Below are 27960 nucleotides of genomic sequence, written 5' to 3' on the forward strand. Positions count from 1 at the left end.
ATAACCTTACCCCAGCTTGCCTTTCAAAAAAAAAGGCCCCAACCAAGACAGAAATTGAAAATCACGACCTACTCTCGGCTTAAGAAATCAATGTTTCCTTTGGCAGAAGACAAGACAGTAAGGTATAGAAATGCACCAACAGGGGCACCGTCCGTTAGGAGCAGTTTGTTCAAGTCACAATGTGATGGGGGCAAGTTTGAAACCCCACTGGTATGGGTAGTTGAATAGCTGCCTGGTTGTATAATACCAGTAGGGCTTGTCTACTGGAAAGGAGGGAGGCCCTGAATCCCCCAGCTTGATAATAAAAAAAGAGGCATAGAAATGCCAAAAAAATCAAATCCATGACGGAGTTCCTAGCAGTGGATTTTGCATGACCCTTTGCAATACAAATGAAATTGAAACAGCTCTAACAAAGGAGATTGAAACTTTAAAAGTGGTTATAGATGATCTGATTTTCCCATTTGTACATTAGTTTACAATAAATCAGCACTAGCATATTACCATATTTACAAAAGAAATGTACACTGCGAGCTAGACATTAGGACCGAAATCAGCACTTGTCTAGTATACAAACGGCAGTAAAATGTTAAAGTAAAAATATTAACAGTTTTTGGCCCTATTGTATTCAGGCGGTAGGGATGGGCACCTCTCGTTCATCTGAGGGTAGGGATCCATAGTATTGTATCCCGGCAATTCCATCCTATATCTCCCACGGATTTGGCAAAAAGGAAGCTTCACGTCATCACCCGCATTGCACCACTGTGGCAGTCGGCTCGAGTTATGTTCGAAAAAACTGAGGCTGTAAGCATCTTTTATCTGCACCAAATAGACAAATATCATGAATAGGAAGATCTTTATCACCACTTTCATCCAGCTTTTTATTAAATTTCCTGTGGTTAATGTTTCTATGAGAATTCTTGCAAATGCCATGATAAAAATACAGACTTATTGTTAATTGCTAAGCATAAAATCTGACACTGCTTAGTTTGCAGTGCAGCAAAGGAAAATTATATGAGCAAATTGTTTTAAAAAAGCAAATTTAATAGAGCAATCTATTTATTTTAGCAGTGTAAAAATGGCATGACAACATACACAAGCTACTGTTCATTGGTCCAAAACAGTCATATCCATCCACCCTTTTTTTTAACATACCACTTCCCAAAGGTGGATAGAAAGATCCATCCTAGCGAAAGATGAGAAGGGAAAAAAAGAGGATCACAAACCAAAGTTGCCACAAGTATGTGTGAGTTTTGGCAGACTTCCAGACCTAAATATGTTGAGAGAGAGAGAGAGAGATAGAGATCCTTTGGGATGTTCCTCTATTTCTACATACATAGGAGGACATCCCTAGGCTTATGTTATAGAGAAAACAATACAAGATATTGTGTTACATTGGGATTGTTTTATAAGAGTTAGTGTTGGACTAAAAGTAGTCCAGCAATATGACTAAAATGCCCTCAGCTGGGATGATATCTATAATCTGAGATTACAATGCCTGAATGATCAGAATACCCTCACGTGTCTATCCAGAAATAAAGAGTGGTTGCACTTCCATATCTTCCACTCATTCGTGAATAAAATGTTGATCTAAATCAACACGTTTCGTCTTTCCATGTTGAACGGGATTAGTTGCAACAACCACTGTACTTAGATTATCACAATATATGATTTATTTATCTATCCGTTGTCGCAAGCTCAAGAGCAGGTGACGAAGCCATAAGATTTCAATCGTGACAACAACCATTACTCTATATTCAGCTTCCGTGCTTGACTTGGCCACCGTTCTTTGACTCTTGCTTGACCATGCTGTAACTGACCTTCTCGTGGAGGAATCACCAGCCCAATCCAATCTGTGTCTGAATACGCAACCACCACAAGGTCCATTGAATATGTATGATTTGTTGTGTTAGAGTATACAAGACCATCAATAATTGTGAATTGATATATCTAAGGATTCGTTTCACAAAGTCCACGTGGCTTTGATGCATGAATTGTGATACCTGGTTAATGACATAAGCCATATCTGGTCATGTAAAGGTTAGGTATTAGAGGTGATGCAAACACGACCGGACTATGGGAGGTCAGTCCTGCGAATACGCGTACATGCCAAATTTATGTGCAGAAGCAACTAAATCCTAAATGATAAAATAAAATTTTAAAAACTATTTTTGTTGTTTTTTCAAAAATAAACAAACTATGCTAGACTCAACTAAGGCTATATATATAGGATCCCTGGAATATGTAAACCAGGGAAAGATGTAAACCGGTTGAACCCATTAGAATTGTCCAATCAACTCAGATCGGATGGCCTTCATTTTGTTAGGGTTACCACGTTCAAACTGTTTTGAATCTTGCGCCCCTTGAAAACATTCCTGCCCCATCACATCAATGATCAGTACGAAGTCTTGAGGATTACACCCACCTGCTTGCTCTCTCTCTCTCTCTCTCTCTCTACATGCCATGATACCCATTACCCACCCGCTCTCTCTCTCTCTCTCTCCACCCTGACGCTACTTTCCCACCCTTTGGTTGCTCCCACTCACCACCCCTGCTCGCTGGAATCCCAGACTGAGGTTGCCCCATCTCTCTTTTTTTCCCCATCTAACCTGAGCCCACAAGCCCTTGCTCAAGTTTTCCCCTATCTCTCTTGTTCTCTCCATCTCACCCGTCCCTCTCACCATCTCATTTCCCCCATTTTCCCTCCTCTCTCTCGCTCTCCCATCGTTGGAGCAAACCCTGTCGGAGCCCGATTTAGGATATATGATTGATCGCCTGATTCAGAATTTTGGAGGTAACTCGTCAGTGTTGGAAGGATGTGCAAACCGGTCTTAATGGGTTCAACAGGTTTACATATGTATATAAGAATATTCCTAAGATGGAATAGTTAATGGCATGGCAAGATAGGAATGATATATATATATATATATTAGACACGATGAAACTGGACAGATTTGACTACTACTAGCAACCAACAATTTCAACACAATGAACCCTCAAATCCAAACACCAAAGCAGATCTTATTCACACCCTTGACATACACATTCAGCCAAAAAAAAACAGATAAAAAACTCACTATATTCAAGTATGGAATCAAGAAAACCGAAACATGTATTTCTAGGGAATCGCCTATTTAGATTGGAAGCATGCAAAGAGAGAAATAATCCTCTAAAACAAATCAGACCAGATTCGTACATTAATTACACCATTAATATCAGTCACAATTTTAGTCTGGAATTCAGCTCACTAATCAGTTCGTAATCAGATAACAAACTAGATAATACAAAACATGCAAGAACTATATAGTCAACAATAGCAATAGGCACTTTCTAGCACATTAAAATATTCAGATTCAATTGCAATTCCAGATCAAATTCTTGTACTACTCAAACTGCAATTTTCAGTAATTAACTCCATCCACAATCAGTCCATATGACAGAATATTCACAGCTAGCAATTGAACTACACGATTCTCGCACTAACAAGGAAATCGGCTAGCACATTCTTTGGAAACTAGCATGTAACAACACAACCAATGGTCCGTATCTGATATAGGATCAGACCAGAGTCGAACTCAAGTGTTTTCAGACTTGGGATATGCTCACAACAGAGTTCTAACAGTCTATAACTGGGCTGCAATCAAATCAGAACATTCATATAAGTTTTGGAATGTATATATGTTGGATAAAGCCAAACCGCCATGGATCGGATCCGGGTCAAGTCTGAAACGGATCAGATTTGAATTGACATGTGGGTGGACTGGGATCACCTCAGAAACACGTCTAACAGAGAACACAAGCCGAGCACTTTGATAGGATTCAAACATCACAAGAAAAATCCACCGAAAATTCAAGTTAGTGAAAATCGACTTCCAAAGCTTGGGAAAACAAATGTGAAACCTAGAAAAATGTTCATTCGACCTCAGGAAACTGATACAGACCTAGACCCATGTCTTAGGTTCTGAATCAAATCCTCAAACTCAAATTTCAATCGAGTTACAGATCTGGAACTAATTAGCTACGAATTGCTGCTTTCAAAGCTCATGGTTTTTTCCAAAAAAAGAGGTTTTTGCAATTTTTTTCAAAGAGTTTAATTCCAACTCTTTTCCCAACTTTCACAAATTGATTCCACATATATGAACCCTCTACGGTTCAGCAAGCACACAGAAAACAGAGATGAAATTGATATCTCAAAAAATTTCTAGATTAAAATCACATAAAATATCGGTTTTGGAGTGTTTTGTAAGACCAACACCAAATACAAGTTCTAGGAGCTCAAACCAATGGTTCCACCACTCCTCCAAGGCTTGAAACTTCAAGGTTCAGTCCTCCACAAGGTTTGAACAGCAGCAGCAATGATGGTTCAGCAAGGTGTGCCGTCTTCTCCAAGGATGGTGCCTCACGAGTTGACGATGCACAAGACGAAGTAGCAAGAGGTTTGGTCGACCTCCGTGGTTCACTCCAAGCATCACAATGTCCACTCTACTTCTCACACAAGCTCACAATGGTCCAGACGTCGCAGCCACAAGTCCACACAACTCACATTCAACCCCTACACTCACTCTCACCTTGTTCCTCACCCACAAATTCACACTCACCTCCACTCACGTTTTCAACCCACAAGGTTCAAACCCTCCAAAGCTCACATTTTCTCCATGTTTCCTTCTTTTTCAGATTTTTTTTTTAAAATAAACAAAATACCTTCACCTTTGTTTGCTGAAATTTTTTTATATGGAAGAGTCAAAGTAGCATGGCGTCTCATTAGCCACAAGGGAAGCCACTGACTTCACAACATCACCTTCGGGATATCTGGGAGGATGCTCCATGTATACTTCATATAATTTTCCGTGAAGAAACACATTCTTCATATCAAGCTGATACAATTGCCAACCAAAAGAAACGACAAGGGAAAGGATAACACAAATTGTCTCCAGGACTGAAAGTTTCATCAAAGTCAAGACCATGATTCTGAGTATAACCTATGACAACTAATCTTGCCTTATATCTCTTAATACCGTCGTCAACCTTATACTTAATTTTATAGACCCACCTACATCCAACAATATTTTTATCTATGGGTTTGTCTGTCTATGACTTTCCAAGTGCCACACTCGTGCATGACATTGATTTCTTCATTCATAGCTTCAATCCACCGATTATTTTTACATGCCTCAACGAGACTGTACGGTTCCTTTTCTTGATGAATGGTAGCTATAAACAATTCAAAATCAACAGAAATGTATCATAACCCACTTGTCCGGCAGATGGCGCGGTCTAGTGGATCTCCTGAATTGAATATGTTGTCCATCAGAATTACAACTTGTTTCTGATATGCCATGAAGATAATCTACAGTCCCTGTTTGGATCCTATCATCATCATTAGCTCTTTGATTGAGCTGTGATTCCAGCTGCTCCTTAGAATGCCCCTTATATACCAAGGGAAACTGCTGAAACTGGACTGGTCGAGAAATATTATTAGAACCAGCAGTACATGATTTGGTTCCGCTATCCTGTCCAATATCCGAGTTTTGCCGCATACTGAACTCATGACCCTAATCAGTATTACGACTAAACTGCAGATCATCAGTTGCTGGTTGGGTCCCCAGCTGGCTGCCAATGGATTGCACATGATTTGGAGGTGTTCCCTCATGTGATTGAGATCGGTTGGACGTTGCTATAGGCCATAATTTTATCAATGGTTTAAAGTTTAAACTGACCTGAATCATCTTTTTCAGCTGAAACTGCACTCATTTTCGTGGAATATAACATGTCTAGAAATGACAAGACGATTATTCTCCAGATTATAGCACCTGTAACCTTTAACTTCATCGTCATATCCAACAAATTGACAAACTTGAGCATTGGGGCAAGCTTGTTCCGAAAGGAATCATCAACATGAACATAACACTTGCAACCAAAAGTAAGGACAGAATAATCAGGATGCTTTCCAAACAACCTGAAGAAAGGTGTTTAACCATTTAACCCATTTAAAGGCATCCAATTAATAAGAAACTGTTAAAATATATGTAATTCATATATATATATTTATATATATATATAATACCCGATAGGGGTATTTCTGTCATTTCACAAGTACCCGATAGGGGTACTTGTTTTTCTTAGTTTATTTTTCTCTTTATTTTTTGTAAAATGTATTTTTTATTTTTTTGTTTTTTGCTCACTAAAAGGGGGCCCCACCATGTAGTCGATGGGGCCTCCAACGGTCACATTAGTGACCGTTGGGGGCTCCCAACGACTACATGGGGAGCCCCCTAGGTGGCTCTCCTTTTAAGGCCTCTTGGCCCTCTCCCTCTCCTTCTCTTGTGTATAAATAGGGGTGCTCCCCTCTTGTATTTCTTACTCTTGAGAGCTCTCTCTCTTTCAATAAGAGGCATTTATATTTTTATGTTGTGTTGTCTCTTGTGGGTTTGGGTATTAGCCCCTCTTTGTTTGTTCATTAGTAGATGTTGTAAGTGCCTAGTGCACTCTTTGCTTTTCCGCATATTTCATTACATGGTATCAGAGCCTTGTGTATGCTCTTCTTTTTAATATAGCTAGTGGTGTAGCTATATTTGTTTTTTTTGTTTCTCTCTCCGTGATATTCTCTTGTAAGTGGTTGTTATGGAAGGAGAACAAAAGATTGATCTCTCCTTCAAGCTCAATGGTTCCAACTACATGATGTGGGCCGCCGCCATGGAAAACAACCTCAAAGGGAAAAAGCTTTGGGGATACGTTATGGGCACCATTCCGGAACCACAACTCCAACTAACTAAGATGGAAGGCGATCAAGAAAAAGCTCTTGAAGGAGATGCCCGCATAAAGGCCATTGAAGATCATCAATCTAAAATAGAAGATTGGGAGAGTAAGCATGCCAAGATTCTTGCTTGGTTCATGAATAATGTGGAGCTCAAGATTTGCGCCAACATTGCCAAATTTAGGATGGCAAATGAAGCATGGTTCTTCATGAAAGGTATGTTTACACAAAAAGACCTTGCTCGTCAATTCTTTCTTCAAGAAAAAATCCGGACTATCAAGCAAGGAGAAATGAGTGTTAGGGATTACTTTAGCACTCTTGGCCCTCTATGGGATGAGCTATCCTTACTAGAACCAAAATGGGTTTCTAGTATAGATGTGGAATTAAGGAGAGAACAAATGGAAAAAGAACACTTTTTCCAATTTTTACATGGGCTTAGGCCCGAATATGAACAAGTGAGATCCTCCCTCCTACATAGATCAAAGCCTCTTCCCTTGGAAGATGCCATAGCCGAAATATGCCAAGAAGAAACCCGTCTTGGCATGATTAAAGGAGGAAATGATGTCTTGCCGTATCTAAACCCGGCAACCATATGAAAACCTACAAATCTCCACATTTTGGAAGACAAAATAACTATAATGGCAACCATAGAAAAGCCATTTGCCATCATTGTCAAGAACCGGGTCATATAAGACCTAATTGCCCTTAGTTGAATGAAGCACCAAAAAATAAAGTTGCTTCCGTCGAAGAAGCTACTCAAAAGAAAGAGGAAGCAATCAAAGGAACGGACTCTTTTTCTCTTGCTCAACTATCGGAGGCACTACAAACTCTACTCAAGATTCCATCAACTTCGGGTGCCGCCGTAGCTTCCTCCTCTCCTCCAGGTATGTCGTCTTGGATCCTTGACTCTGGAGCTTCCTTTCATATGACCCCCCTTGAAAATGAGCTTTCCGATTTATGTAATAACTTTAAAAACTCCTATGTTTCAACTGCCGATGGTACATCTTTACAAGTTAAAAGTCTTGGAACCTTAAACTTTTCAAAAGACTTCTTTGTGCCAAACGTGAGAGTTGTACCTCAACTTAATTTAAATCTCCTCTCTGTTGCTCAAATATGCGATCATGGATGTAAAATCTCCTTCTCAACTAAGGATTGCTCTATACAGGATCTCCGGTCCGGGAAGCTGATTGGGCAAGGCCATAGAAGGGGAGATCTCTATTACATGAGCAACTTGAAACTCCCCATTAACTCTTTTTGTAACCATGTCCAAGATAAAAATATTGATATTTGGCATCAAAGACTTGGACATCCAAGTTTCTCAAAAATGTACTCCTTTCCATTTGGAAAGAAATTTTGTAATGAGAAACATTTTGTTTGCAAGAATTGTATTTTTGGCAAAATGAAATCTACTCCTTTTCCAAACTGGACTTTTGTATCCAAAAGACCTTTTGAGTTAGTCCATTCGGACGTTTGGGGCCCTTCCCCCGTCATGTCTAAAGGAGGGTACTCCTATTATGTCACTTTCATCGATGACTATACTAGGTATGTATGGATCTACTTTCTCAATTTAAAATGCGAAGTCTTTGAGTTTTTTAAAAAATTTCATATGATAGTTAAAAATCAATTTTCAAGTAATATCTCTACTCTTAGATCCGATTCGGGTGAAGAATATTTATCAAATGAATTTCAAAACTATTTAGAAGTAAATGGGATTTGTCATCAAAGATCGTGTCCTAGGACTCCTCAACAAAACGGCTTGGCCGAAAGAAAGCATAGACATATCATGGAAACCACTAGGACACTCCTTATTTCCAAAGAAATTCCAAAGAATTTTTGGGCCGAAGCGGCCTTAACCTCAACTTATTTAATAAATAGAATGATATCTTCATCCTTACAAAATACATCTCCATACGAAAAACTATTTGAAAGAACACCTGACTTCAATAGATTAAGAGTGTTTGGATGTAAATGTTTTGTCCTTACTCATAAACGGGACAAATTATCTCCTAAAGCTATTGAATGTGTCTTCTTGGGTTATGGAGAAAATCAAAAGGGTTTTAGATGTTTTGACTTGAAAAATAACAAACTCTATGTATCCAAAGATGTAACATTTTTGGAAAATGAAAATGGTTTTGTGAAAACTAAAGATATTGACGAAAGTGAATATACTTTTTTATTTGATCTTCTATCTCAAGAAGATGAGACTCCTCAAGAAGAGGAAATCTCTAATGAGTCTTTGAATGACCTAGAGGAAATCCATCTTGATAATGCTGTAGATGAGAATAATAGACCAATCCAAACATATGTTAGGCGTGGTCAACAAACTCAGATAAGTGCCTTAGAAAAATACTCTCAAGGATCCGACATTGAAGAAACATCTTTAAGGAGATCCAGTCGGATCTCCAATCCTCCAAATAGGTTTGTTTCCTATGAGTCCCTAACTCCTAGATATAGAGCATGTCTAATTGCATTACATTCATTTCATGAACCTTCACACTATAATGAGGCCAAAAATATTCCCCAATGGGTTGAAGCCATGAATTTAGAGCTTAGTGCCCTTGAAAAAGCAAAAACTTGGGAAATAACTTCGTTACCCACTGGAAAGAAATCAATAGGATGTAGATGGGTCTTCAAAATTAAAACCAAGAGTGATGGTTCATTAGAACGTTATAAAGCACGATTAGTAGCTAAAGGATATGCTCAGTAATATGGTATAGATTATGAAGAAACCTTCGCACATGTTGCTAGAATGACTAGTGTTAGGACTCTTATTGCTATTGCGTCTGTAAAGAAATGGCCTATCTATCAACTTGATGTTAAGAATGCATTTCTAAATGGCGAATTAAATGAAGAAGTTTACATGGATCCCCCACCAGGAGTATGTATTGGTAAAAATAAAATTCTTAAACTTAAAAAGGCATTATATGGTTTAAAACAAGCTCCAAAGGCTTGGCATGATAGATTTAGTAATGTAATGACAAGTTTAAATTTTCGTTCATGTTATACTGACACTGCTTTGTTTGTGAAAAGTGCAGGGTCTTCTGTAGTTATTTTACTACTTTATGTTGATGATATGATCATCACAGGAAGTGATGAGCAAGGCATTAATGATATTAAAAAGGTTTTGAAAGAAAATTTTGATATGTCTGACCTTGGTTTCTTAAGATATTTTTTAGGAATTGAAGTGGCGTACTCTCCTCGAGGGTACATTCTCTCTCAGATGAAACTTGCTGCTGACATCTGTTCCAAATCGGGTATCTCCGATGACAAGAAGACAGAAACCCCAGAAGTCATCAATGCAAAATTAAGGTTGGAAGATGGAACACCTCTCGAGGATCCTACTCCCTACCGGCAACTTGTTGGGTCTCTAACCTACCTATCCATCACACAGCCAGACATTGCTCATGCCGTCCACTCTGTCAGTCAGTTTCAACATGCACCTACAACCGTGCACATGAGTGCAGTCTTAAGGATTATCAAATATATCAAAAATACCATAACTAAGGGAGTTTTTCTTTCTTATGCCTCGTCACTTGATTTAATTGCTTATACTGATGCAGATTGGGGAGGAAATCCCAATGACCGTGTCTCAACTACCGGTTTTTGTGTTTTCTTAGGTGACTCTATGATTTCGTGGAGATACAAGAAGCAACACAAAGTATCATTGTCCTCGACGGAAGCAGAATATCGTGCTATGGCCACTATAACCATGGAACTTGTATGGCTAAGAAGCCTCCTCAGTGATATGGGCATTGTCATCTCTACTCCTTCGAAGATGTGTTGTGACAACAAAAGCGCAATCTATATTGCAAGCAATCACACCTTCCATGAGCGTACTAAACATATTGAGATGGACTGCCATTACGTTCGGGATGAATACCTAAGAGGAACTATAGCACTACCTTACGTCACATCAGAGTACCAGTTGGCGGACTTCTTCACTAAGGCTCTTGCGGCTCCTCGGTTTTTGTTTCTCCTTAACAAGCTTTCGGTTATATCCCCGTAAAGCTTGAGGGAGGGTGTTAAAATATATGTAATTCATATATATATATTTATATATATATATATATATATATTTATATATAATACCCGATAGGGGTATTTCTGTCATTTCACAAGTACCCGATAGAGGTACTTGTTTTTCTTAGTTTATTTTTCTCTTTATTTTTTGTAAAATGTATTTTTTATTTTTTTGTTTTTTGCTCACTAAAAGGGGGCCCCACCATGTAGTCGATGGGGCCTCCAACGGTCACATTAGTGACCGTAGGGGGCTCCCAACGACTACATGGGGAGCCCCCTAGGTGGCTCTCCTTTTAAGGCCTCTTGGCCCTCTCCCTCTCCTTCTCTTGTGTATAAATAGGGGTGCTCCCCTCTTGTATTTCTTACTCTTGAGAGCTCTCTCTCTTTCAATAAGAGGCATTTATATTTTTATGTTGTGTTGTCTCTTGTGGGTTTGGGTATTAGCCCCTCTTTGTTTGTTCATTAGTAGATGTTGTAAGTGCCTAGTGCACTCTTTGCTTTTCCGCATATTTCATTACAGAAACAACGGTGTGAAAGGCTTTTGTCCATAAGTCTGCTCTCAATTCATCATAGTGAGAGCCGTCTCCATGATGATGTTAACTTTCAGTGGTGTCATCCTGAGTTGGAGTTCTTGGGCAGGACATTTCATGCATAATACCGTTATCATGGAGATACTCAATAAAAACATTTGAGGTGAATTCACCTCCCCCATCTTTATGAAAGGCAAGAATTTTTCTAGAAAATTGGATTTCAATATTTGCTTTGAAATGTTTAAAAGTAAGAAAAACTTGATCCTTGGATTTCAAAAAGAAAATCTAAGTATACCTACTAAAATCATCGACAAAGATAACATAGTATTTGGATTTTCAACGAGACATATCAGGGCTTGGTCCCCAAACATCAGAATGGACAAGTTCAAAAGAGAATAAAGTTCTTTTATTAGAATGTTCAAACGGTAATTCATGACTCTTACAAGCGCGACAACTATCACGAGAAATAAGACCCATGACTTTGTCTCTTAATAGAATGATTCTTATTACATAAAAGACTCAAGAAACCAGAATGACAATGACCTAACCTATGATGTCACATCTCAGCATCATTAATAGGATGAGTTACTCCAGATAAAAGTAAGGAACAATCAGAAGGAGGAGACACACGAAAATCTGATGATGGAGGTACTTCATTCACCACATAAAGACCCTCGCTTCCCTTCCCTTTAACGAGCATTCGCTTCGTGTGAATATCCTTCACAGAAACAAAAGACGAAGAAAAGGAGACATGAGAATTTATTTGATCAGACAATTGAGAAACAAAAACAAGGTTACGCTTAATACTAGGAGAAAGAAGGGTGTTGGGCAAATAAAGAGGACCAGAACTGGTAGGTACCAAGACAGTGCCTATAAGAGTGATGGGGTGATGTTTACTATCTCCTATAATAATGCGACCCAATCCATGATAAGGTATAGCATGCACGAATTTACCTTAATCCCCTGTCACATGATGTGCTGCCCCAGAATCTAGATAGCAAGTATTCTGAGAGGAAGGAAGAGCATGAGAAAAGGAACAAATTGTGTTAAGAACTCTCATCCGGTCAGAAGTTTCAACTCTATCGGATTATCAGGATTATCAAAACTCTCATCTGATTAGAGTTCCATTTTTTTATAGCATTAAAGTGTTTTAGATAAACTGGTATTGTCCATGTGTGTTTTATGTTTTTCTGTTCTCCTCATGTATAAATACTTGTATATGCTGTATGGAATTTAATGAAGCAAGTTTTCCTCAATCCTCTCTCTTCTCTGTGTGCCGAATTTCACATGGTATCAGAGCTTGGATCGCTTGTGCTCTCATGCTGATGCCATTGAAGACCTAGGCACAACCTCACTGCTCTCTTACCGGATCCTCCCTTGCCGATCTACTTCTGAGTCAGATTCAACCCTCAATGACCATTGTTAGATTCCCATCCTCCACCTGTGATCTTCCTGTTGAACTGTAGATTCATTGGCAGTGTTCCTCTGCAATTTTGTTGTTCTTCCAGTGTTTCACTGGAGGCACAACCTGGGTTTTTCTTATAAGACATAAGTATGAAACTTTTGCCATTATAAAAGATTTTTTTAATCTTGTCAAGACCCAATTTCGTAAACAAATCAAGATCCTTCGTTATAATAATGGGTCAGAATTTTTTTCACATGAGATTCAAGATTTTTTTTTTTAAACTCCACCTGTGTATAACTGTTTAGTTATCCACCGGTCCCAAGCCCGGATAAAGGAGGAGGGTTGCGGTAGGCCTGTGACAGCCAGCATAAAAACTTAGTCATACCCTATGAATATGAACCAATATGAGAATTTCGTTGGGACGTTCCCTATTGAGCGACGCGCTGTACTCTATAGGCCCGGAGGCAGTGATAAATGGGCAAGGGTTGCTAGGTCGTCGCCCGGAAGCGACACGTCACACCGGCGCCCGGGTGTGGTGTCAAATAGGCAAGGGTTCCCTCACTTTGTTGGACGGGTGGGGGTAAAGAAGTTAGTCCAAGACCATAAAATTAGGTTAGCCACTTGGAACATAGGATCTTTAACTAGTAAGTTGGTAGAGTTAGTAGATGTTATGTGTAGGAGAAAGATTGATATTTTATGTTTACAAGAGACCAAATGGGTAGGTGAGAAAGCAAAAGTGATAGAACCTTGGGGATATAAGATTTGGTATACAGGAATAAATAGGAATAGGAATGGAGTAGGGATTGTTATGAGTCGTGAGTTTATAGATAATGTAGTTGAGGTCCGTAGGAAGGGTGATAGGATTGTCAAAGAAGAACTGGACGACATATGACCAATCTAAGAACTGCTCCGCATCGAACCGACCCGCTAACTCTGGAAGCTCCAACTTCACCCCATATGTGGAGGGGCGCTCTGGTGCTCTCTGCTGTCGGGCCTCCACCATGCCTGCTGGGTACTCATTCCATAAAGTATCATCGTCTCATACTGCTTCATCGCCCTCTGTGCGGTACTGCTCGCCTGGATGCTGGTGCTGACGAACTCCACCGATGGGTGGCCGATGCTCATGTCGCGCCGGTCCCTGTTGATTCTGCCTTCAGTTTCTCCTCCACATTCATGGCATAACTACTGGCCTGATCTAAGGACTCGACTGTGATACAACTGAAGTTGTCAGAAATGGCAGGACGGAGACCAGAAATATACCTCGTGACCTGCTGGCAGGCGGTCTCCTCTATCTACACTCGTAGGGAAAGACGATGGAACTCGGCAGTGTAATCCGCCATAGTATTGGTGCCTTGACGCAGGTTCAGGTACTCTTTGTAGGCTCTCTTGGCGTGATCTGACGGCACAAACTTAGACTGCATTAACTGCTGCATCTCTTCCCAAGTTTGTACATGCATTAATCCCTGCCGCTCCCTCGATCTCTGCAGCTCAACCCACCATGTCTTAGGTTCAGAGGTTATTAATATTATTAGTGTTTATGCACCTCAAGTAGGTTTAGATGATTCCATTAAGCGTCAATTTTGGGAAGATTTAGATGGAGTAGTACAAGGGATATCTTATGGAGAAAGGCTTTTCATCGGCGGTGACCTTAATGGGCATGTAGGCATTAGTAGGGATGGATTTGAGAGTATCCATGGAGGCTATGGTATAGGAAAAAAAACGAAAGTGGAGAAAGGATTTTAGATTTTGGTGTGTCCTATGATATGATCTTAGCAAACACTTGGTTTAGGAAGAGAGAGTCTCACCTAGTAACATTTAAAAGTGGGCTTAATACGAGTCAGATAGATTTTTTCCTACTTAGAAAGATATATACGGGTTGTTGCATCGATTGTAAGGTTATACCGGGAGAAAGTGTAGCTACACAACATAGAGTCTTAATTTTAGATCTTAGAATTAGAAAATGCCACAAAAGGGATAGACATAGGATAAATCCTAGAATTAAGTGGTGGGCACTGAAAGGAGCTAAACAAGGAATGTTTGTAGAGAAGGTAGTTAAGGAAGCTGATTGGTGTCTCGAGGAGGATTCAGAATCAATGTGGAATAAGATAGCGGGTGGCATGAGAAAGGTGGCTAGGGAGGTATTGGGTGAGTCTAAAGGCGATGCACCGCTAGGTAATGATACATCGTGGTGGAATGAGGATGTCAAATTAGCTATTAAGGTTAAAAGAGAGTGTTATAGAAATCTAAGAGTCGTGATAATGAGAATTTGAAGAAGTATATGATAGCAAAGAAGGAAGCTAAAAAAGTAGTTCAGAACACGAGGGATAAGGTATATAAGGAGGTTTATGACAAGTTGGATACCAAAGAGGGCGAGAATGATATTTATAGGCTTGCAAAGATGAGAGATAGGAAATCGACGGATCTGGGTATGGTTAGATGTATCAAAGATGAAACGCAAAGGGTTTTAGTCAAAGATGAGGAGATTAAGGAGAGATGGAAAGATTATTTTGATAAGCTATTTAATGAAAGTCATGCTCAAGATCTTGGAGACTTTTCCATTCCTTTTCATGAGATGAATCGTGGCTTCATGCGCAAGATTCAAAAGAAAGAAATTGCAGAGGCTTTGAAGAAAATGAAATCAAGAAGGGCAGTTGGCCCAGATGGTATACCTATCGAGGCTTGGAAATGCTTGGGAGAGAAAAGTTTAGAATGGTTGACAAATCCTTTTAACAAGATTTGGCGGACAAATAAGATGCCTAATGAGTGGAGGAAGAGTACTTTAGTGCCTCTATATAAGAATAAGGGTGATATACAAGATTGCACAAACTATCGTGGTATAAAACTCATGAGTCATACTATGAAACTTTGGGAGAGGGTGATTGAGTCTAGGTTGAGGAAGGTTGTCATGATATCGGAAAATCAATTTGGTTTTATGCCTGGAAGATCAACTATGGAAGCTATACATCTTCTTAGACAACTTATTGAGAGAAATAGAGAGAGGAACAAAGATTTGCATATGGTTTTTATTGATTTGGAGAAGGCATACGATAGAGTACCTAGGGACGTTCTCTGGTAGACAATGATGAAGAAAGGTGTTTCTCTCAAGTACATTAGTATAATTAAGGATATGTATGAAGGAGTAGTAACCAATGTCGCACTTGTGGAGGGATGACAACCAATTTTCCTATAACGGTTGGGTTACATCAAGGATCTGCTTTAAGCCCTTTCCTATTTGTTATAGTGATGGATCAGCTTACAAGATCAATTCAAGAAAATGTGCTGTGGTGTATGTTGTTTGCTGATGATATTGTTTTGATTGATGAGTCTAGAGCTGGGGTTAATGCTAAGTTAGAATTATGGAGACAGACATTGGAAGCAAGAGGTTTTAAGTTGAGTAAGAGTAAGACAGAATACATGGAATGTCGGTTTAGTAAGCAACGAAGTAGTGATGGGAGTGTAGTGAAGCTTGGTGAGCAAGAAATACCGGTGGATGATTGTTTCAAATATTTGGGATCTATCATTCAAAAGTATGGAGAAATTGATGGAGATGTAAATCATAGGATAAAGGTTGGGTGGATGAAATGGAAAAGTGCAACTGGAGTATTGTGCGATCGTAGAATGCCATTGCGGTTGAAGAAAAAGTTTTATAGGACGACTATTAGGCCCGCTTTACTATATGGTACGGAATGTTGGGCTGCCAAGAGACATCATATTCAAAAAATGAGTGTAGCTGAGATGCGTATGCTGAGATGGATGTGTGGAAATACAATAAAAGATAAGATTCGAAACGAGGAGATACGTAAGAAGGTAGGCGTTGCACCCATTGAAAATAAGATGAGAGAGAATCGTTTACGGTGGTTTGGACATATTCGGCGAAGGCCTAATGATGCTCCAGTTAGAAGGATGGAGAAATGGAAAATATATATTAGTTAAAAGAGGTCGGGGTAGGCCTAGGAAGACATGGATGGAGGTGATAGGAAAGGATATGAATGCTTTGAACCTCACCGAGGACATGGCATTGGATAGAAATGATTGGAGGAGAATGATTCATGTGGAAGACCCAGAATGATCTTCTTTTTTGGTTCATATCGCCGACCCCAATTGTTTTGGGATGAAGGCGTAGTTGTTGTTGTTGTTGTTGAGATTCAAGATTTTTTAAAAAACAATGGTGTGGTACATCAACATAGTTGTGTTTATACTCCCCAACAAAATGGGGTAGTTGAACTTAAACATCGACATCTTCTTGAAGTGGCCCGGGCTCTCCGTTTTCAATCAAACTTACCTATACGGTTTTGGGGTGAGTGTGTTCTAGCTGCAACTTATCTAATCAATCGAACACCAAGACCTAAACTCAAGGGAAAAACTCCTTTTGAAAAATTGTTTCATAAAAAACCAAATTACAAACAACTTTGTGTGTTTGGTTCATTATGTTATGCAACCGACACATGCCAAAATAAAAGCAAATTTGACTCGAGAGCCCGACGTTGTGTATTTATTGAGTATTCAGAAGTGCAAAAAGCATATAAAGTGTACGATTTAGAAAATCATCAAAGTTGTACCAGTAGAGATGTAATTTTTCATGAAAACGTATTTTCTTATAAATCTATTAAAGAAAATGAGGATGGAGCTGTGTTACCTAAGCCTATAGATCATGCCGAAGACCAAGGAACCGTTACCATATCACATCCATTACAGGACCCAGTACCTGAAGTACCAACCCATGAAACTCCAGATTCTTCCATAGAGGTTCAATCAGAAATTGTAAATGAAAATTTAATATCGTTGAACCTGCATCTTCCGTACCTCCTCTCGAGAGTGGCCTTAGAAGATCATTTCGTCCAAGAAAACCCAATGCGTGGTTAAAGGAATTTTACTGCTCGTTGATTTCTTCACCAAGCCTGAACACGTCTTCCATGCAAGGGTCCAAGTTAAGTACTCGGGTTTCCATTGTCAATGTTTGTCTTCTTAAAAAAAAATTCAACATTCTTTTTTCTAGCCTCTGTTGCTTCTACTCATGAACCTGATTCATTTGAAGAAGCGGTTTAGTATAAAGTTTGGCAGGATGCTATGCACTCAGAAATATGTGCTTTGCAAGAGAATAATACTTGGACCATCACCACTTTACCTGACAACGTGAAACCTATCGGTTGTAAGTGAGTGTATAAAGTGAAACATAAATTTGACGGGTCGATTGAACGGTATAAGGCACGACTGGTCGCCAAAAGATACTCACAACAAGAGGGTCTCGACTATAGTGAGACTTTTGCCCGATTGCAAATATGGTCACGGTAAGAACTTTACTCGTTGTTGCGGCTACCCACAATTGAGTACTTTGTCAAATAGATGTTCAAAACGCATTTCTTCATAGAGATTTGCAAGAGGAGGTTTATATGGAGATCCCTCCAGGATATGCCCAACAGGGGGAGAATCGTGTGTGTAAACTATAGAAATCCTTATATGGTTTGAAACAATCACCGCGGAACTGGCACCACAAACTCTCTAATGCTCTTGAAAGTTTCGGGTTCAAAGAGTCTCATGCATATCACTCTCTATTTACTTATGTCCAACGCCATATCTTTATGGCAGTTTTAATCTACGTGGATGATCTAGTCATTGCGGGCAACATTCCAGGAGAAATTGATAAGCTAAAGTTGCATCTCGCAGATTTATTTCACATGAAAGATTTAGGTGTTCTTAAGTACTTTTTGCGCATTGAGGTCACCCACTCAGGTAAAGGAATCTATTTATCCCAACAGAAGTATGACTTAGATATCATAACTGAGATGGGCCTTTTCGGTGCCAAACCGGTTTCCTTTTCTATGGAGCAAAAACATGGACTAAGTTCAGAACAAAGAGCCCTTGTACATGATCCTCGTCACTATTGTCGTCTGGTTGGACGATTAATATATTTAAGCGTTACACGACCGGACATCCAATTGCAGTGCATGTCTTGAGTCAGTTCATGCAACAACCTCGACTCCCAAACTTTCAAGCTTCCCTTCGAGTAGTTCGATATTTGAAGTTACAACCCGGACAAGGAATATTGCTGCAAAACAACAATCCTCTCCACCTTACCGCATTCTGTGATTCAGATTGGGTAGCATGTCCCCAAACACGACACTCTGTAATCGGGTATTGCATATTTTTGGGCCCTTCTCCTATCTCCTGAAAAACAAAGAAGCAAGCCACGGTTTCTCGTTCGTCAGCCGAGTCGGAGTACCGAGCTATGGCAAATTTTGTATGTGAGGTTATATGGCTTAAGTTATTATTAACCGACTTATATGTTGAGCACATACAACCAGTCATTGTATTCTGTGATAATCAAGCGACTTTGCATATCGTCGCAAATCCGGTGTTTCATGAGCGCACTAAACAGATAGACATTGACTATCATGTTGTGCGGGAAAAGTTGGCACAAGGTATTATTCGGACATGTTACCTTCGCAGTCAAGATCAAGTGGCAGACCTCTTTACCAAGGCATTGGGAAAAGAAGCATTTCTTTATCTTCTCGACAAACTCGGTGTGTGCAATCTCCACGCACCGGTTTGAGGGGTAGTGTTAAGAACTCTCATCTAGTCGGAAGTTTCAACTCTATCGGATTATCAGGATTATCATAACTCTCATCTCAGGATTATCAAAACTCTCATCTGATTAGAGTGCCATTTTTTTTATAGCATTAAAGTGTTTTAGATAACCTTGTAGTGTTTTAGATAAACTGGTATTGTCCATACGTCTTTTACGTTTTTCTGTTCTCCTCATGTAGAAATACTTGTATATGTTGTATGGAATTCAATGAAGCAAGTTTTTCTCAATCCTCTCTCTTCTCTGTGTGCCGAATTTCACAATTTGTCCATTAACATTGTGTTGTTGATGTGAACCTGTGGACCACAAATTCATCGGTTGGGTTGTTGCAAATTTAACTGGCTGAATGCGATACTAAGAGTATCATGATCGTGATATGCGCAGGATACAAAGGCAGTGTTGTAGGGGATAATGAATGATCATGCATAATTTATTCAATATTTTACACAGTTTGTATGCATGATTTTGTGTAAAATGAGCATTAACAACCCCCATTTAACCGATGTTTGTGCACGGTCCTGCATAGAAGAGTTTAATATTAATTACAGAAAAATTTAAACAAGTTTTCACCATGGTTACCAAACTAAGAAGCGGAAGCGGTAAACGATACGGGAAGCAAAAGCGAGAAGCGATGCATTTTAAAATTTATACGAAGCGAGAAGCGAAGTTTAATTTAAAAGCAAAATATGAATAAAAATGAAGCAATATGGAATCAAACAAGAAACAAATAAAAACTAAAATAAAATTGAGCATTCTTATATTTCACGATTTTTTTATAAAAGAGTTAATTTTTTGTTAAAATCTAACCATGATGGTTACCAATTTAAAGAAAGTACATGGAAAGTGAGTGAAAGTGTGAGAGAAAATACATGAAAAAGATGAAAAGAAACGTGACAAAAGTATATAGTATGCATAGACCATGTGTATGATAAGCATAGAAGAAGCATGGAGGAATTGAGCTTCCCATGAAGTTTCGGAAGCGAGGAGTATCGTGCTTCCAAACTCCGAAGCGAGGTTCCAAGAAGCGAACTTCCCACCTACCTAAGAAGCTTCTGGTAACTTTGGTTTTGACCCATTTGAGTTTTTTTTAGAAAAGTTCGGTTTTTACTAACAAGTCTTTAGAAAATAGTTTTTGAACAAGGAGGTTTTATGAATTCATTGAAAATCAGGAAAGTGTTTTAGAAAAGTTTCTAAAACATTTTTTAAAACCTAAGTTAACCCTATAAATATTTGTTAAGAGGAGTTAGAGGGTTGTTTTCCCTCTGAGAAACACGCCCCCTCCCCGCCTCTCTCTCTCCTTTCTCTTCCCCTTTTCTTCTTCCTTTCTCTCCCTTTTTCCTCGCCTGCTTTTTCTTCTTTTTCATCGGAGGTGCTGCGTGAAGCGTGCTAGCGTTGAGAAGGCTGCTCTGCTCTCTCGAATCCATTGGAGGCGACTTCATGTACTCCTCTTCTCCCCCTTCTCGTTTCAAGTTGTTGCAAATAGGTAGTTTCATTTATTGGTGCAGTTTTATTTATTAATTTGTTGCATAATATAGGTTTTTGGTCAATCTACTTTTTTTTAGCATAAATTAGTTTTTTTTATTCTGCTCAAATTGAAAACAAAAAAAAGGGGCTGTGCTTCTTTTTCTTAGATCGGTCGATTTGATCTTTCCGATCAGATCTCACCAGATCTGATTATTTTTGCAAAGCCCAGCCAGTGTGATTCAGCAATCACGCAGACCCATGCCTGTGTATCCTAGTCAGCCTACCAGCCGCCTTGAGCGTTACCAGTTGATCAGGCCTAATCTGCAGGTTTTTTTTTCATAAATGCAGCCTGTTGATCAGCCCTGCAGCTCCAGAAATATTTTTTTAAGCCTGCTAGTTCTAATTCAGCATGCGTCTGACCGAGCAAAACTACAAGCTGAACCGAGTCCACGCTGATCAGTCTGCCAGGGCAGACTGATCTGTGAAATATTTTTTTTTCTCTCACCTGGTTTGAATTGCAGAGCCAATCATAATCTGACCGGCTAATCGGCCAGGCCAGACCAGGCCGATAAAGTCCGGTTTACTTTCATCAGTCTTGTTGTCCGCAGCAGTGCAGAGCCCGGCCAGCATGACCCGACTAGATTAAGACCTGGTCAGGCTCGGCTAGCCTCAAAACCGAACAATATTCAATCTGCACAAATTTTTTTGGGTCTACTGAACTGAGTAAAAATTGGACTAGATCAAATCTAGTTGGACTCGACCCGCGTATCAGGCCTGCACAAAACTGACAAATCTGATCGGATTCGAAAGATAAAAAGAGGCATGACTGATTTCAATGTCTGTTAGATAACTATTTCTCTTTAGTTCATTTCTTTTTTTATTTATTTAGATTAGGGTTTCATTGAACTTTAGTCTAAAATTTGATTGCCTTTAGAATCAGATATAATTAGATTCTTGTATTGATTTTTTTTTTATTTAATCTTTATTTTCTGCAACTAACATTAACTAGATTAGGTGATCTAGTTGTGTTATTTGTTTTGTGGTTTTATGCTTTGCAGGTGGGTTCATGCGTGTTGACTAGAACATGACAACGAGGGTCGTGCACGTGCGAACAAGAGAAGCTAGATCGTGAATGAAAAGAGCCCTGCAGATTTTTTCTTTTCTTTATTTGTATTTTTAGGACCGCAGGCCATTTAATTTATTGGGTTGTAATAATTTTTATTTCTTCTCGAACCACTGTAATAGAGTAGCACATTTTATTTACATTTCATTTAAGGCAATAAACTTCGTTCTTCCGTGGAGTACAAAAGTTATAAAGTCGTTCCCTAAGTTCAACCCAGACTTCACCACTAGTGTGAACTGGTTAATTTAAGATTTGATACACGGTTTGCATTGATAATTTTTAATGAAAAATTCCTTTTAAAATACTTTCAAGAAAAGTTGCATCAAATTTTTTGCACCATTGCCGAGGAACGACGATTTAAGACTAAGTACTCACTTTATTGCCTTTCTTTCACGCATATTTAAGATTGCTAATTTGCTTTTGCATTTTTTTATTAGGATTACTTAGTTTAATTTCCTGATGATATCTAGGACAGCTTAGTTTGCTTTTATTTATTATTTAGGACTACTAGAACCACGCTGAGTGCAAACCATAAAACCAACTTACTTTTTCTGCACGACCCACCTACTAGGGTACCATCTTAGGTGACTCTGGATATAGTTTGCTTTTAAGCTCTATATCTGCACTTGAGTGCTGTTTGTTTATTTTCAGCATTATTTTTCTATTTTTGCTTGCTTCGTGATGTGGTTTAATCGCGATTGCACGCTAGTGTAGGTAGAAAACCAACTTTTAGGATGTTTGTTGCGTCGGGTCTCAACTCTACAGGGTATGCAAGGGCGACGTTCTTCAGGCCCTGAACTTATAGATCCTGTTAAGAACCCTGAATTAATTCTCAGAAGATCTCGTAGAACCAGACCCATGGTGAAAGAAATTGCCCAAGCTCGTCCCTTGAGAGAGTACTTCGTCTCTACGAAGTACAATCCGGTGTCGTGCATAGTGAGACTTAATATAGGAGCACCCCAATATGAGATTAATGCCAGCGTTATCCAAATGCTACCATCGTTCTATGGCCTCAGCAATGAGGACCCTTACCGTCATCTCGATGAATTTTTAGAGATCTATTCCACTGTGAGTATCAACAATTTTGGAGATGACGCACTTAGGTTGACTCTGTTCCCCTTCTCCCTCGAAGGTAAAGCCAAGCACTGACTGAAGTCTTTGGATACGGTCCAGATCACCACTTGGGATAGAATGCAAAAAGAATTTTTAAAGAAATATTTCCCAATTGGTAAGATGAATCAATTTCGTAAGGTTATCACCAGTTTTACGCAAATTGAGGGAGAACAATTCCATGAGACGTGGGAGAGGATGAAGGATCTTTTCTGAAAGTGCCCCCATCACCATGTGCCCATATGGCAACTGGTGCAATACTTCTACGACAGGCTGACTGAGAAAAATCGACAAATTGTTGATGCAGCCTGTGGGGGCATATTTATGCTCAAGAGTGAGGACGAAGTGTGGGCTTTGTTCGAGACCCTAAGTGAAAAGTCTATGCACTATGCTTCGGCCTCTAGAGCAGAAAGGGCAGCACCTGCTACAATTAGAGCGAAGAAAGCTGACATGTACAAGATTGGGACAAACCTTGAGTTGCAAAACAAAGTTGACCTTCTGACACAGAAATTGGATCAGTTATTGTCAAATCCCTCCCCAACTATGCAAGTGTGTGCGGTGTGTACTAGCCCAACACACTATGTGATTGATTGTCCTGCGGCGTCACAATATCCTGAATTTGTGTAAGAGCAAATTCACGTGGCGCAAGGTTTCGCCAAGCCCGCAAATAACCCTTTTTTCAACACCTATAACCCTGGTTGGCGAAACCACCTCAACTTTTTGTGGAGAACTCCACAACAACCCCCTGCTCCTTCCCAGACCCAAGTCAATCAAGCTACTAGAGACCCAATTTCCATCAGGCTCAGCCTATGTTTAGCTAGCCTTAGTCTCAAGAGCCCACTTCTAGTCAGACCTTTGAGGACAAAATGCTTCAGGCTTTTGCTGACATAAAGGCAAATGTGAACTTCCACACTCAATCTATAGTGAAACTAAAGACACAGATAGGACAATTTGCCAAGGCGTTAAGCAGGCGTAGCGAAGGAACGCTACCTAGCCAACTGATGGTCAACCCTATAGAAAAGAAACTTATTCATGGCCTGCACATGACTGATTCACACCAAGAGCAAGCTAAGGCGATCACTACCCTTATGAGCGGGAAGAGATTTCATGGAACAAAGGAGACTACTGAACAGTTTCAGAGACAAACAAGTGAGCAGTCGGTCCCCTTAGATATACCCCAGGAAAGTGAGAGGGCTCCACAACTTGAGCTTTTCAGATCTTATATACCCAAGGCCTCCTTTCCTGAAGTAATGGAGAAACCCAAATCATTTGGCAAACAAGGGGTGAAGATACAGAAGATGCTTGAGATATTCAAGCACGTTCAGATTAACCTCCCCCTATTGGATGCTATTCAACAAGTCCCTGCATATGCAAAATTCTTGAAAGAACTTTGTACACAGAAGAGGAAGTTAAGGTCCAATGTGCCCAAAAAGATTTACTTGACTAAGCAGGTAAGCGCGGTGTTGCAACACCAAACTCTTCCCAAGCTCAAGGACCCAAGGGCTCCTATTATCTCGTGTCATTCGAGACATTAATGTCGAGCGCGCTTTGCTCGACCTTGGGGCAAGTGTGAAGATCTTGTTGGGTTTCTTTTATGACGCTTTCCTGTTAAAAGAGATGAAACCTACACCTATGACCCTGCAGTTAGCAGATAGATCAATCAAGATCCCGCGAGAGATTTTTGAAGATGTGTTGGTCAAGGTAGAGGATTTTTATTTCCCTGTCGACTTCATTATTCTAAACATGAAGGGAGTTGATCATGTTAGGCAGACAACCATCATCTTAAGACAACCCTTCTTAGCTACTGTCAATGCGTGCAGTAATTGTCGCATAGGATCAATCGACGTATCATTTGGCAACAGGAAGATACAATTGAATATTTTCAATGCTGCCATGAGCCCTACGGGCGAGGATGCTTGCTTCAAGGTCGATTTGGTTCAAGACCTGGTAGGAGCAGAGCCTTTATGGACGTTGAGTGATCCACCTCAGGAGTAGAATGATGAATCACTCATAGAAGATAGTATAAGATTGATTGATAGATTGTCAGGTAAGCTAAATTGGACTTGTCACTTAGAGTCCCTCCCGGATTTGGCAGAGCAACCTGCCAAACCTTCGATTGAGAACCCGCCTGAGCTTGAGTTGAAGCCTCTAACAACTTCTCTCAATTATGCATTCTTAGGAAAAGAGCAGACCTTGCTTGTAATTATTGCGGCAGACCTGACGAGTATTCAAGAGTGCCAACTTTTGCAGGTTTTGCATGAGCATAAAGAAGTGATAAGTTGGTTATAGTGGCGGATTTAAAGAGAATAGATCATTTTTTTTTGTATGTATCGTATCATCATGGAAGATGGTGTTAAACCCTCTAGAAAAATGCAGAGGAGGCTAAACCTTAATATGAAGGAGGTGGTGAAGGAGGTAGTTAAGTGGTTAGACGCGAGGATTATATATCTTATCTCCGACAGCCAGTGGGTGAGCCCAACTCAGGTTGTCCCTAAGAAATTTGGGGTCACCATGACCATCGATGACAAAGGAGAAAGCGTCCCCACAAGGACTACTACAAGGTAGCGAGTATGTATTGATTACCGAAAGTTGAACGCAACTCGGAAAGATCATTTTCCGTTGTCGTTCATTGATCAAATATTAGAGTGACTCGCATGTCAGCAATATTTTTGTTTCCTGCATGGATATTGAGGATATAATCAAGTGGTCGTTTATCCTGAAGACTATGAGAAAACTACGTTCACCTGTCTATATGGCACATTTGCTTTCAGGTGAATGTCGTTCGAGTTCTGTAATGCCCCAGCAACCTTTCAAAAGTGCATGATGGCTATTTTCTCGCATACAGTGGACGATTTCCTTGAAATCTTCATGGATGACTTCTCAGTGTATGGCTCATCATTCGATGATTGTCTCTAAAAGTTATCGAGAGTGCTCAAACGATGCATGGAGACCAATCTTGTGCTCAACTGGGAGAAGAGCTATTTTATAGTAAGGCAAGGGATTGTTCTGAGACACATTGTGTCCGAGAAGGGGATTAAGGTCGATAAAGCGAAAGTGGAGTCCATTGCAAAACTTTCTCAGCCGAACTCTGTGCGACAAGTTCGATCATTTTTAGGGCATGCAAACATTTACAGTCGGTTCATTAAGGATTTCAGCAAAATTTCATGATCGCTTTGTAACTTGCTATCAAAAGATCAACTTTTTCATTTTGATGATGCCTGTATGAAGGCATTTCTTACTTTGAAAGAGGCCCTGACCACAACACCCATCTTGAGATCTCCTGACTGGTCATTGCCCTTCGAAATCATGTGTGATGCTTCTGACTATGCGGTAGGAGTCATTCTAGGTCAAAAGGTTGAAAAGAAACCGTACATGATTTACTATGCCAGTAGAACCCTCTCTGATGCCCAGATGAACTACACTACCACCGAGAAGGAACTGTTGGTTGTAGTGTTTGCGTTAGAAAAATTTTGATCATATTTTTGGGCTCGAAGGTTGTTGTTTACTCAGATCATACCGCTCTGTGGTACCTAATTAGTAAAAAGGACACCAAACCGAATTTCATTCGTTGGATCTTACTACTGCAAGAATTTGATCTCGAGATTCGAGACAAGAGCGGATGTGAAAATCTAGTAGCAGATCATCTATCCAGACTGACAGTGGAGTCATCCACTGATCACGGACAGATAGATGATTCGTTCTCGGATGAGCAGATTTTGCACGTCAATCATCTTCCCTGGTTCGCGGATATTATTAACTATTTGGTGACCGAAAAATTCTCTGCACATTGGAACAAAAATGAAAAGGATCGATTTATGGCGCAGGTGAAACATTATTTCTAGAAGGATCCAGAGTTATTTAAGTTATACCCGGACCAGATGATTCGGAGGTGTACCCCAAAAGAGGAGAGTGAATCAGTTTTGGTCTTTTGTCATTCCCTGGTCAGTAGAGGTCATTTTTCCAGTTGAAAGACCACAACCAAGGTCCTCTAATCTAGATTATGGTGGCCTACACTATATAAAGACTCGCATGAGTTTTGCAAAAGATGTTTGCAGTGCCAGCAAACAGGGAACATTTCTAAAAGAAATATGATGCCCCTGCTCTCTATTCTAGTTGTTGAGATTTTTTATGTTTGAGGCATTGATTTGATGGGTCTCTTCTCGCCTTCATTTGAAAATGTGTACATTTTGGTGGCGCTTGATTATGTGTCAAAATGGATAGAGGTCGTAGTCTCTCGGACCAATGATCATAAAGAAGTGCTTAAGTTCATTAAGCACATCTTTAGTAGGTTCGGAGTCCCGAGAGCGATAATTAGCGATGGAGGTAAGCATTTCAAAAATGTACAAGTCGCTTCCTTACCTAGGAAGTATTTCGTGCATCATCGAATTGTTACACCATACAATCTGCAAACCAATGGCCAAGTTAAGGTCTCTAACAGGGAGATCAAATGGATTTTGGAGAAGACAATCAAACCAGATCGCAAAGATTGGTCTCAACGCTTAAATGACGCTTTATGGGCGTCAAGAAGTGCCTTCAAGACTCCTATTGGCATGTCCCCATACTTGTTGGTATTCGGGAAACCATGCGACCTCCCTGTTGAATTGGAGCACATGATCTATTGGGCGATAAAGAAATTCAATTTTGACATGGCCTAAGCCGGCACAGAACGTAAGCTTCAATTGAGCGAGCTCAAGGAGTTGCGAAATAATGCGCATGAAAGTGCCCAAATTTATAAAGCTCGAACTAAAAACTTTCACGACAAGCATATCTTGATAAAGAAGTTCGAGCCTAGTCAAAAAGATTGGCTCTTTAATTCGTGGCTCCAACTTTTCCCAAGGAAGCTGAAGTCAAGATGGGATGGTCCATTTGTAGTCCAGGAAGTATTTCCACATGGTGAAGTTGATGTTTTGGACCCTAGAACGGGTGGGAAATTCAAGGTCAATGGGTAAAGGCTGAAGCCCTGCATTTCTGATG

General features: G+C 39.9%; 1 protein-coding gene across 3 annotated transcripts in view; it reads right to left on the reverse strand.

The window, feature by feature from the left end:
* Positions 1-419: 419 nt before the first annotated feature.
* LOC149834772 (uncharacterized) overlaps positions 420-27960 on the reverse strand; it is a 122959-nt gene continuing 95418 nt past the window's right edge. For all 3 annotated transcript variants that reach the window (XM_090011548.1, XM_090011549.1, XM_090011550.1), the window contains one exon: positions 420-816. In XM_090011548.1, coding sequence (XP_089867674.1) covers positions 601-816 — 216 coding nt within the window. In that variant the 3' untranslated portion in view covers positions 420-600. The remainder of the gene's footprint in view (positions 817-27960) is intronic.

The sequence above is a fragment of the Nuphar pumila genome, chromosome 6 (genome assembly GCF_984573655.1).
Source record: "Nuphar pumila chromosome 6, dmNupPumi1.hap1.1, whole genome shotgun sequence".
Taxonomy (NCBI): domain Eukaryota; kingdom Viridiplantae; phylum Streptophyta; class Magnoliopsida; order Nymphaeales; family Nymphaeaceae; genus Nuphar; species Nuphar pumila.